The sequence below is a fragment of the Stegostoma tigrinum genome, chromosome 33 (genome assembly GCF_030684315.1).
Source record: "Stegostoma tigrinum isolate sSteTig4 chromosome 33, sSteTig4.hap1, whole genome shotgun sequence".
Taxonomy (NCBI): domain Eukaryota; kingdom Metazoa; phylum Chordata; class Chondrichthyes; order Orectolobiformes; family Stegostomatidae; genus Stegostoma; species Stegostoma tigrinum.
In genome coordinates, this window is record NC_081386.1 from 18661495 (window position 1) to 18674185 (window position 12691).

The 12691-nt window shown below is 39.4% G+C and overlaps 1 protein-coding gene across 2 annotated transcripts in view; it reads right to left on the reverse strand.

Moving 5' to 3' along the window:
- Window positions 1–1653: 1653 nt before the first annotated feature.
- Window positions 1654–12691, reverse strand: part of LOC125467305 (NAD(P) transhydrogenase, mitochondrial-like) — a 63656-nt gene continuing 52618 nt past the window's right edge. For both annotated transcript variants that reach the window (XM_048562973.2, XM_048562974.2), the window contains 2 exons: window positions 8642–8757; window positions 1654–1930 (listed from right to left, as the gene is read on the reverse strand). In XM_048562973.2, the coding sequence (XP_048418930.2) occupies window positions 1784–1930; window positions 8642–8757 (263 nt within the window). In that variant the 3' untranslated portion in view covers window positions 1654–1783. The remainder of the gene's footprint in view (window positions 1931–8641; window positions 8758–12691) is intronic.

Sequence of the window (12691 nt, forward strand, 5' to 3'; positions counted from 1 at the left end):
ACTCATATTTCCTATATTTTCCACCACAAAATTAATTTACAGCATTTGTTTCTTTCATCAGTTTGTTTTCTAGCATGAAACTACCATCAGTCATGGTCACATATAGTTGCCAATACAAGTCCTGCAGGAAGTTTTAAAAGGAATTGTGATCAGCTGCTTTTGTACTCCCCCCAATGCCGTTATTTTTTTTAAATGGGACGTAGGCCAGCACTTTTTGCTCATCCAGAAATTCCCTTGAACTGAATGTCTTGCCAGGCTATTTCAGAGGGCAGTCAATTCTCAACCAAATTACTGTGGGTCTGGAGTCACATTTAGGTAGACCAGAAGAGAATGTCAGATTTCCTTCCCTAAAGGGTATTTAGTGAGCCAGATGGATTTTTCACAACAATTGATGACAGCTATCATGGCCTGTTTTATACAACAGATTCTTCAACTGAATGCAGCTTCCACTATCTACCTTCCTGGGATTTGAATGCGTTGCCCCAGACCACTAGACTATTAATCCAGAGACCTAGGCTAATACCATTACTATTAAACTACCACCTTTATATTTCATAACAAAAGCTCTCACTAATGGAGGAAGCGCTAGTAATGGTGCTACCAACACTCAATATAGGTTTTTATATTTAACATATGATGTGAAGCTCACAAATTTGTAACAATTTGTAAATCTCTTATAGATTTCCTACATTGTGGAAGCAGGCCACTCAGCCCGCCGAGCCTACCCAGACCCACCTCTTCCTACCCTATCCCAGTAATTGTGCATTTCCCATGGCTAATCCACTTGACTTGCACATCCTGGACATTATGGACAATTTAGCAAGGCCAATCCAACCAACCTGCACATCTTTGGACTGTGGGATGAAACTTGAGACCCAGAGGAAACCCACACAGACATAGGGGGGAATGCACAAACTCCACACAGACACCCGAGTCTGGGATCAAACCTGGGTTCTTGGTGCTGAGGCAGCAGTGCTAACCACAGCAATGGTGCTGCCCTTAGAGATGTGACTTTCTTCCAGCACAAACCAAATGACTCATTGCTTAAGTGACAATTGCATTATTTTAAAATAATTAATTAGTTATCCATTTTGGTTTTTCTATTAGAATTCCTGATATCTCGTCCCCTTTCACTGTTGCCTTCAATCCTTTGTTTTCCCCACAGTAGTTGCTGCTTCTATTCAAAAAAGCTAATGCTTGTACTGCTCCATGGGTTTCAGTTCCTTCCTCGCTTTTCAGGGAATTTAAAAAATGTCACATAAAATACTTAAAAATCAATCAATCATTCACCTGAAATAAAATAAAATAAATCAGAGGATATTTAAATAAGGTAATGAAAAAGAATTGAAAATCTTTCTGCACAGCTTTTGAGAAACTAAATTACTTTTTCATTCAGAATTATACCTAATTTTTAATTAATTTGGTTCCCTAATTTTCAGTTGCATTAGTTCTTTTAAAAAAAACTGAAAACTATCAAAATATTAAAATGTGAAAACATTATGAATAATAAACAGTAGTTTCTAGGTCACTCCCATTTGTGATGCTAGCATTCCTGATGTAACCTGGAATTAATTTATTGTAATTTGATGCAAGTACTATGACTGGAACTTTCATGAAAACAATACCGGTAATAAAAGAAATCATGAATACAAATAATATAGGAAAATATTTATTTTCAAATTTCCCCTGGATTATGTGTTCTGTTAGTTTCTGTAATCTTCAAAGCATGAAGTTCTGGAACAGAATTGCGGGTTTTTTCAGTATAACATTTCTGTATCAATGTTTATTTTTCCATCTCCCTAATCTTGCCCTGCAGAGCATCACATGTCTTCTTTGCATCACCAAGCAGCATTGAAGAGTTGGGTTTGTAGAAGATAGGATTGTCAACTGCAGCATAGCCAACTCCGAGGGTTCGTTTCATCACAATAACCTGTAGGTGGAAGGAAATAGACAGCTCATTAAATTCTGTGCACAAATTTATATTCAATTGGAATTTATTTTGTTATGTTAAAATATGTACAGTTTCAGTTACCTATTATTTGTCCACAAATCTTGTTTCAGTTCACAATCAACTGTATTAATAGCTAGATTGTGACTTTATAGAAGACAATTTTTTAAAAAAAAATAAATAATATCCGTACTATTTTGGTTTTGTGAGAATCCAATCCAATTTTGGAGAACAAATACTTCCTTATTATTCTGGCTATCCCTTTCCATTATGTTACAGCTTTGCAATGCACAAAAACATCGTCCAGTGAATAACTAGTTTATAATTGAATGGCTGCTAAGGGTCAGTTGGTGTGAAGTGTTTAAAAATAGTCGCATTGCCAGAAAAGCAACCTGCACTAATGTGTCAGATTTGTTAGGGTAATGTAACAATGCTTTTGCTTACATTCAACCATAACATACTTCTCTGTTCTGGATGCTGCCCACATTGTAACCTCTGCTATTCCTCAGAAATGCTAACCTTCACATTGCCGATTAAATAATTCACAAATACATGCTTTAAGAAAAACAGTAGGAATGTGTGAAAAATTGGAGTTAGGATAACCTTCACTACAAAAGCGGTAAACCAACAAAACAGGAATGTTCTGGAAACAGGAAATGACAGGTAACTGACAAATTTAAATACTACTTTTCTTGAAAAGTTTGTAATTTACAAGTGTGGTGTTGTGTACAATGAATAAACAAAATTAATTGTTAACAAGAAAATGAAAAAGGCCAATGTGAAGAGCCAAGGCTTGCAATGCAGGTGATCAGATTTGAAAATAAGAAACATGAAATTAAAATCATTAAGTGATAAGTGACGAACAACTTATTTTAGCTGTCTCATTAAAATGAAAAGGGAGATAGATTTGTAACAATGCTCAGCTATGAACTATCGTTACAATTAATCCCTTTGTTTTAGAAAATGCTCCATAAAGTTCCACACACAAAAGATTTTAACAGTATAGCTCATGGAATATAAATAGCAAAAATATCTTTAGCTGGCCAACAAATGGGCTTTGTGGCAAAAAATAAACACAAATGAAGAGACTCAACCTCATGCTGTGGTTAGTCATTTTTACAATGATTTTTTTTAGTCATGCCGTATTTCCAACATTCATATGCAACGCTGACACACACTGGGGCCATTTTCTGACAGCACCATAATGGGAGAATGATTGCAATCAGAGATCAGATCCAGAAGGAGCTTCAGAAAAGACAAACGGGTTTATACTTGCGCACAAATGTTTACACTAGATTAGGAAATGTAAAAAATGCCAGATGAAGAACCATGTTAATGAACACAGACAAAAGTCCTCCTTTCATTAAATTCAGAACTTGAATCCAGACCCAAGAGATAAACCAACTGGGCGACACGGTGGCTCAGCGGTCAGCCCTGCTGCCTCGGTATCATGGACCCAGATTCAGTTCCAGCCTCAGGAGTCTGTCTGTGTGCAGTTTGCACAATTCTCCCAGTGTCTGTGTGGGTTTTCTCTGGTTTCCTCCCACAGTCCAAAGATGTGCAGGTTAGATGGATTGGCCTTGCTAAATTGCCCGCAGTGTCTAAGGTGAGAACTACAGTGATGGTGTAGAGAGTGGGTCTGGGAGGGATGGTCCTCAGAGGGTTTGTGTAGACTCAATGGGCCAAATGACTTGCTTCTACACTGTAGGGATTCTATTCTAATTGTCTAATATGTGAAACCTAGTCCTTGATGTATTAGGAAGAGAAGACTAAGAATAAAATAAGTTAGTGAAACAAAATAGATTAGCTGAAGAAATTCGCCTTGCCATTTTCTTTGAAGAACTGAAATGAATTTGGACAGTACACAACACATGTTTTATATTTATAATTTTGGGGCAGCAGCAACAGTTGTTCCAGAGGGCTAGGAGCAGAGATGCCCCTTTAATTCCACATTTTTTTATTAAAAAAAGTGGCCTATCCAGTTGAGTTTTGAGGCCCAATTCCTGTCCTGAAAAGCTCAGTGAAAAGGTGGGCTATTTTCAAATTTAAAATCTATAAACAGTTCCCACTACTTAACTTTCACATCTCCCTCTTCCTCATCCCACTCTCTCAGCTCTGGGATCATGGCAATTTTTAAGCTTCAAATGGAGTCACAATGGGAAGCACTCTATACAATACTATAACCCAGCCTCCACAACACTTTGATCCAGCAGAGGTCTCAGGGGCTGGGGGAATCCAGATGAAAGCTCAGATTAAGGAAACACTTCCAAGATTTGGAGAAGACCTGGCAGAGTTCATGAAATCTGGAACAGATTGCAAGCTCTGGAGGGGTCTTTAGAGGAACCCAGGATTTGGAGGAGACCTATAGGACAGGAAGTATTAGGGTGGACAATACACAAATACAAAATGCTGGGAACTGGATCTTGCAAAGAAGAAAAACTCAAACCCTAGAGCAATTGCTACATTGCTTATTGGACACATACAAAACAAAAATCTGCTTAGAACAAAATTAATTGAATCTGACATTATACCAGACTAAAAGGCAAGGCCAGCTTTGGGATAGATCATGGGAAAACATTAATTTGTTGGAATTTTGACCAGGACACATCCTTAATTGGTACAGAGACAGGTTCTGTCTTCAATTAAAGGCAGTGAGTGGATTCTCAAACTTGGACAGCCAATCAAAAGGTCATCCAGTTTGAGACAAGCAGCAGACTGCATTAAAAGGATAAGTAACTAAGAAGGTGCTTCACGTTGATGCTGGCCTCCCAGTCAGTTTTTAAAGAAGTGTGATTAAAAAGCAAAGAAAGCAGCCATTGCTGAGAGTTTGGAAGGGCAAGTGGTCTCCTCAGAACAACCAGAGACAGCTTCTATAGCCCTGGGAAGGAGGGAAGGCCTCTATGCATATCTGGTGGCCAACCATTGAGTGCTCACATTGAGGCAGTGGAACTGTACTCCCTGCCATCACAATCGGAGACTGGGAAGCCAACCAGAAGCTCTGCCATTCCTTACTGTTAAATTTCTTAATGAGCCTAGTTGCCGGGTTTTGTGCAGGTATACAGCCAGCTTAGTCAAAACAGCTGACACAAGGAGGTTCCTCTATTTTCTGACCCTGTTTAGCTCCGTCCCCAACCTCACTGAAGATTGATGATCCTACCCAGCATTACACCTCAAACCAAAAATCCACATTGAGGAGACAGTCTTTTGAGGTTGGGGTTAAAAGGTATATTACTGAAGTCCATTAAAAGTATATTACTGGAGAAGCGTTGCTTTCGGCTGTGATATATTTGCCTTTGCATTTTCAATGCTGATGCTGAATGCCAGAAAGAGAATAAAATCTACATTCCCAAGTACTGACGCCTCTTGAAGTCTCTGACTATCCCACTGGATATTTTGTTGAAAATAATAACAGGAATGTTTTTGCTGGGCACAATTTCCAAGAATATACCTCAACTGTCATAATGTTTCATTGTATAACTCACTTTTGCCAAGAAATGTTATGCTTGGATAAGAAAAGAAAGCTAAATTTTTATTCTAAAAAGGCCAGTCCACTATATTTACAGCTCATGCAGCAATAATACTGAGGGTGGGCAGCCACCAAGACTAGCAGCCCACCCACCAGGCATGAATAAACATTCAAGCACCAATTCAGCTTGCTAAAAGCTGAAGTAGTAACTCTGATAATAAGCTGGTCATGCCAGAATGGGCTCGGGGAGGCAGGCTTGACTTTCCCAGAGGTAAAATGAAAGAAGGGAGGGTCATACCTTCAGGATCCTTTGTGGATCAAGGCTTCTCCACACCCTCGAAGCTTCTCTGAACTTGCCATGACAGCACATTGGCTTTACTTCACTACAGCATCCATGTTGCCTTCTTCACTGGCCTGCCTGCAGGATTAGCACAGCCCACAAGTGGGCTTGGGGGCACTGATGATACCACTAGAGCTGCCAGCCAATTACAGGGCAGGGCTCCTGCCCCAGTGAGTGGTGCAAGTCTGGCAGTTAGCCAACACAACTCACCTGCAGTGTGCAATAGATTTCTTTCTGCCAAGAAATGGTGTCTTTAGCTCATCACCCATTTTCCCACCAGGGCTGGCAAGGGCACAAGCAGTCTACCTCACTTTGTAAGTTTCAGCCCACAGTCTTAGTTTGGCAAGTTTCATCGTAATGTGGTAATAACAAGACGTTGGACAGAGCAACAGGATGAAGCAGGCAAGCATGGTGACACACTTCAAGAGTTTGAACATGTAGACTAACAACGTTTCCATCCTGGACGGTCCAAAGATGTGAGCCGCAACAGAGGTTGTGGAGAACATATTGGAGTTGTTTACCAAGGGCTGCTAACCCCAAGGGTCTGGGCTGCTTTGGAAGTCTGGACCTCGGTTTTGTATTTTCAAGTTAATTTTGTCAGAACTGACTAGATCCTTTTGTTGACCTGCCAAATCATTTGTGCCCATTGTGCCACCAAGAAAGGAAAACATATTCTCTCTAACATTTTGACTCTTCGACATAATCCTGAATTCTTTCATTTGTAAAAGGAGAATGAAAAAAGATCTTCCAAATGGGGAAAGAACAATGATCTCAGACCTGCTGTACCAGCAAACATTTAAAGAAATGGTGAGGCTATCCTCATGCTGAAGGGGTTAAAAAAAAGGTGCGTGTTATTTGGGGAGCAAATGTTCCTATTCCACAGCTTTTTCTTTTAAAATACTTGAATGCACTGTTTTTTTGATTAACAATTATACCAAGAACCATTTATACAGTACTTCACAGCTACTTATCAAAAAGATGTAGTCATTGTTGCAATGCAGGAAAGGTAGTTACAAATTTACAGTCATGTGACAATGACCAGAAAAGTCTGTTTTTGTGACATCAATTGAAGAAGCGCATTAGGCACAACATTGGGACTATTGCCCAATTTCTCTTTGAAACAGTTGTGTGGAAACTGTTTGATTCCAAGGGGCCAGGGGATCGCCTCATTTGGAAGGTGGCCCCTCTAACAGTGCAGCACTCCCTCACAGTTCATAGCTTGACCAACTGAGAATCTAATATGCACAGAAATTATTAAAAAAGGAGGAAACTCAAGAACAGACATTTTATATTCACAACTGCTGTTCTGTCAAAATCGTTATATCAATTACCCTTCCCCTGTTTCCTCCTTTCAGTCCCTGTGACAAACTCTTTTCCCTGAGCACCAACTCCATCCCTACCCCAGCAAGTGTCTAGGCTGATCACAACTGTTTGCAACTCGAGTATCACATGGGACATGACCTTAATCCCAAGATGAGCTTTTGATCATATATTCAGCCAGTACAAAGACTGCTGACTCCCACTCTCACAACATCATCCAACTCCACCCTACCAGAGTTCATCTGCTGCTGCTGAAACCACCATTTCTGGTTTTTTTTTTAAAAACCTCGAACCTGGATAGTTTCAAGCAGCTGCTAGATTCCCATCTTCCACATTGCATAAGCTTTTTCCATCCAAAACTCCGCGCTAATCTCTTTACTTGCACTATACATTTCTCAGCCATCAACTCTGTGCAAACTGACCAACATTGAGGGGCTGCTTGACCAGGAACCAATTTTAAAATTCCTCACCATTGTTTTCAAATTTCTCCAGTACCTAGTGATCTCCAGATCCATAATCTTCAGAGATATCTACACTCTTGTCTTTGTACAATTTTAATTGAACCACGATTGGCAGCTTTGCCTAACCTCTAGAATACTCTCCTCCTACCCCCAATTCCTCTTCAGATGCGCCTTCAGACCTACTTCTTTGACCAAGCTTTTAGTCATCAGTCATGGCATCTACCTGACAGAGACCGTCAAATTATAGAAACACTTCCTGTAAATTATTGTGGAACCTTAAAGATAGCATGAAAATGTAAGGTGAGTAGCGAAACGGAAGAGCTGGTAATGAATTGAAATATAACATCTGAGTTGCCTTGTGAAGACATGTGTGATAAACTACACTTTCAAAGTTCCAGAAATAATGTCCTATAGTGAGACGAGCTGATGTATAAATTCTCCTGCCTGAAGACCAAAAAGACATTGTTTATGGATATTAACTTGGTATGTATCCAATAGAAATGGACTGATCCATTTATGATCTAATTGAAAATCTATATTCTTTGTTCTTTCCCCAACCAATGTATTAAAAACACAATGTGCACAATATTTGTAAGAACCAGCCTGACCCCTTCTATAATTGACTGCTTATGAACACATTTATCATCTGCCAAGAAATGGTGTGTTTAGATCAAGATTATGTTTGGCTCAGGATTCCAAATTAAAGCACAGTACTATGATTACTGGACAAACTCAACAGGTCTGGCAACATCCATGGAGAGAGGTAGTTTTAATGTTTTAGTCTAATAGTTGTCTTCTTCAGAATACACTTTGTTGAAAGAGGAGTACATTAAAATGTTGACTTTGTTTCTTTCTCCACAGATTGTACCAGACCTGATGCTTTGCTCCAGCATGTTCCACTTTATTTCAGCATTCCAAATGTTGTATCAGAAAAAAAAATCAAAAGCATTGGCCTTTTTAGTAGATTTTGCAGAACCAATCTGGATTCAGAACAAATAATAAAGGAAGGTTATTGTTCACTGAGCAATTGCTTTGCGTGAAGTATCAAATAATTATTGATTCAAACACCACTCTATTTTGTAAGGTACTTTTACACTGAAGCTTACCTGCTTGGCTTTCCAGACCTCCAGAACAGGCATGCCAGCAATAATAGAATTGGGATCTTCCTGTGCTGCTGAATTTACAGTGTCATTGGCACCAATAACCATAACCAAATCAGTTTCTAAGGATACAAAAAGAGCCTGACGTCAGTCTGTTACTGTTGACAGCAACATAATAAACAAAATATAAATCACTGTTATACAATAATCTTATTAATATTGAATCTTAAGTCCAGTCATATAAAAAAAGTACAGAACATCCTCAGAGATTATTTATTTCTGCCATAATAAATATTAATCAGTGATTGCAGACTCACAAGTTGAGCATGAAATGAATCATAGTGAATCGACCTCATTTAGATTAAGCATTCTCAAATGTTAGGTTACCACCGGATCCACATATAAATAGGAACAGCTACAAGGCAGTATTCATTTCGGACATTATACTTTTAAGAAACTTGTGCCCAAGAAGTCAAGTTGCTCAACTACATTCATGACACTGTACACAAAACCTCACTCTCTCTGAAGGGAAAAAGAAGCTCCCCTTATAATCAATGCAGTACTTGGCAAGTGTAAAATCAAAGATCTTCAACAAAATCCTGAAGGAAAATTGTCTAATAACAGATCAGACCTACCACAAAAGAAAGTAGTCTGGCTGCTTGGGAAAATCCAACTGAAGATTAGTTGAAATTTCGTCCAACTAAGGCAAGATGAACACCATCAGATGGCCCCTGCCACTAAGATCATCCTCTAGTCAGTGAGGACATCTCCTATTCTGCCCAGGGAGTGGCTGAATCAGACTGCTCTGAAACCCGAGGTGCAACCTGACTTGAGATAGTAAGAACTGCTGATGCTGGAGAATCTGAGATAACACAGTGTGAAGCTGGATAACACAGTCTGAAGGGTCTCAACCCAAAACATCAACTTTGCTGCTCGGCCTGCTGTGTTCATCCAGCTTCACACCATGTTATCTTGTGCAATCTGACCTGGCATTTTCTCAATTAAAAGACTGCCTACTTTCACCTCCAGCATTGGTTCTCTCTGTCTTGACCTTGATCTGCTAAAACTCTTGCTTGTATTAGCTCCAGTTTCGACTACTCCAACACTCCCCTAACCCTCCATACAACTCAGCTCAACAAAAATGTCTTAAAAAAACAAAAGGAACAGCAGATTCTGTAAATCAGGAACAAAAACAAAGTTACTGGAAAAGCTCAGCAGGTCTGGCAGCATCGGTGGTGGAGAAAACAGAGTTAATGTTTCGGGTCTGGTGACCCTTCCCCAGAACTGAGGATGTTTTCAGGGTCACCGGACCTGAAAGGTTAACTGTTTTCTCCTCCACAGATGCTGCCAGACCTGCTGAGCTTTTCCAGCAACTTTGTTTTTGTTCCTCAATAAAATGTCTGCTGTCTATACCCACATTGTACGTACAAAGTTTACTTTCTTAGAGAACTGAAAGAGGAACATTGGGCCAACTGCTAGAAGATGAGATTAGAATAGGTAGGCGGAAGATGGCTAGTGCTGACATGATGGGTCAAAGGGCCTTATTCTTTAAACTCTATGACTATGTGCTGCCACACATACTTAAGCCTTTCTCCAACTGAAAGGGTAGGCAGTTTTAAGGTTCTCTGCTCTGGAGAATGATGCATCTTGATTCTTTTTCTAGCCTTCCCTTTCTCCCTTGTTCTTCCAAGACAAGGATGCACCTCCACCTCAGCATTTCTCCACATATGACATTGGACACTCTGTGTGGTGCTGAATCGAGAGGAAATTACAAGGACTACCAGTTCATGGGGATGGTGTCAGTTGCTATCAATGTTATCACTGATCAGTTTTTCTACATTCAAAACATCAGGAGGGAAACAATTGTGCCAATAACTGCTGAACATATGTTTCTCCTTAAAATTCAAGTTCACTATGCCTGGTTTTTCCTTTTTCAGTGCCCGCTACCATATGAATAAATAAATCCGTGCACTTGCTTCCAAGCAAAGGCAGTTTTCGACCTCCTTGCACTTATGGGTTACAAGCACTTGATGCTTGAAGTTTATTTTAACGTTAACTCTTGGTTTGCTGGCAATTTTCATTCATATTACCATGCTTGATGAATTCAGAGATGTACAGTACAGAAATGGTCACTTTGGTCCAACTCATCCATGCTGACTAAATTTAGTCCCATTTGCCAGCATTTGGCCCATATCCCTCTAAACACATCATATCCATGTACCTACCCAGATGTCTTTTAGATGTTATAATTGGACCAGCCTCCACCACTTCCTCTGGCAGCTCATTCCATACACGCACCACCCTCTGCATGACAAAGTTGCCCCTTTGGTCTCTTAAATCATTTCCCTCTCATCTTAAACCTATGCCCCTCCAGTTTTTGGCTCGCACCCCGCTCCCAGAAGATGCCTTTGTCTATTTACCCTGACTATGCCCCTCACGATTTTATAAACCTCTGAAAGGTTGAATTGTTTAGGATAGAAACAGCATTTTGTTATTCTTGTTTAATTTTGGAGCTACTTATATTGTGACTGAATGCAAAATAAAGGCTATGAATTGCATTACAAACTCTGCAGAGATTAGTAATTTTTTTAAAAAAAAATAGTAGACACCTGGATTTTCAGATTCTAAAAGAAAATAGCCATGAAGTGTATGGCTTAAATCAAAAGTAATTTACGATCCAAATATCGAAGAACTTGAATACTAACAAGTGCATCTTAAATAGCCTCTCTTATTAGTTACTATTAAACATAATAAAACGATTAACTCAGTTACTTCTAAGCAAAAATGAACTATTTAAATCACATATCATTCTGTCCTCAATAGATCTAAGGCTCTTATAAACTCAGGGCAGATACTTATCAAAAATTGGAAGATTAACTTCTTGATCTCAATACTGCTTTGAAGATTTGTGTAATTATTGAGTTTTTAAAAAGGCTTTCCACTTACTTCCATCAAGGCTTTCCCTTTAAATCTCCTCCAACTCTCCTATCGTCATAGCCTCTCCATTCAATACAGGCATTGCTAGTGCCATAAACGGGACCCCTTGGGTAAAAAAAACTCTTCTAGTTTTAATAATGTTTTAATTCTGGTGATTGGAATCTAAAAATTCCTTCAGCTTGACTTTCCCAGAAGTAAGTTTATTGCTGGAAGTCCTCTGAGAATTTATTTGTTTAGTCAACATACCAAATTTCCACTGTATTTTGTTTGAGAGAAATCCTCTCTCTTCTGCAGCTGGTGTTGAGCTGCTTTAGCACAGATATCAGCACCCTATAATTAGCTTACATGGATCTTTTCCCCACTTATTATTGTCCAGGCAACCAGATCATGTGATCATTCACTAGTGACTGGGTGAAGTACCCAAAACCAAATCCTAGGAAAAAATTTAGTTCTAAAGGATCCTTCACCTGCAAAGTGAAGTATTTCACAGGATGTGGGCAGCATTGGCTAGGCCAGAATTTACTGTCCACCCTTGACTGCCCCAGAGAAGGGTGATGGGGAGCTGCCTTCGAGAAACATGACAGTCCATGCTCAAAAATAAGTGGACAGAAATTTGTTCAAGAGGTTTACACTCTTACCAGATTAGTTGGCGAGTGAGGAATTAAACTGCAAAGGATATCAGTTTGAGGGGGCCTAGGGAACAGGGACTGGGTAGGAGAGCAGCAGTGTAACAGATTGAGCTGTTCTCTTGCACAAATATTTGTCAAATGCAAGATAGCAAAGGCCTGTTTCCTTTTGGGGACAGGAAATCCCCATCCTAGGGATGTTACAGCTTATCTAACAAGTTTCTTCCTGAAGTAATCTTTGGAGTATTAAACAACACAGTGAGGCAAATCAACACAAACTTCCATCAGAAGTCCAAATGTAGAAGAAAACTTAATTTGCAGTACGGAGTCCAATAAGATGTTATAAACAACTAATAATGTGCTAATGGGTACAGTGGTGTAGTAGTGGTAGAGATTACCAGTCTAGAAGTCGCAAATGGTGCAATAGATGTACAATGTACTTATGATGTTACAATTCTTAAAATTTATGCTCAGATGTCGAACATTGTGTGTG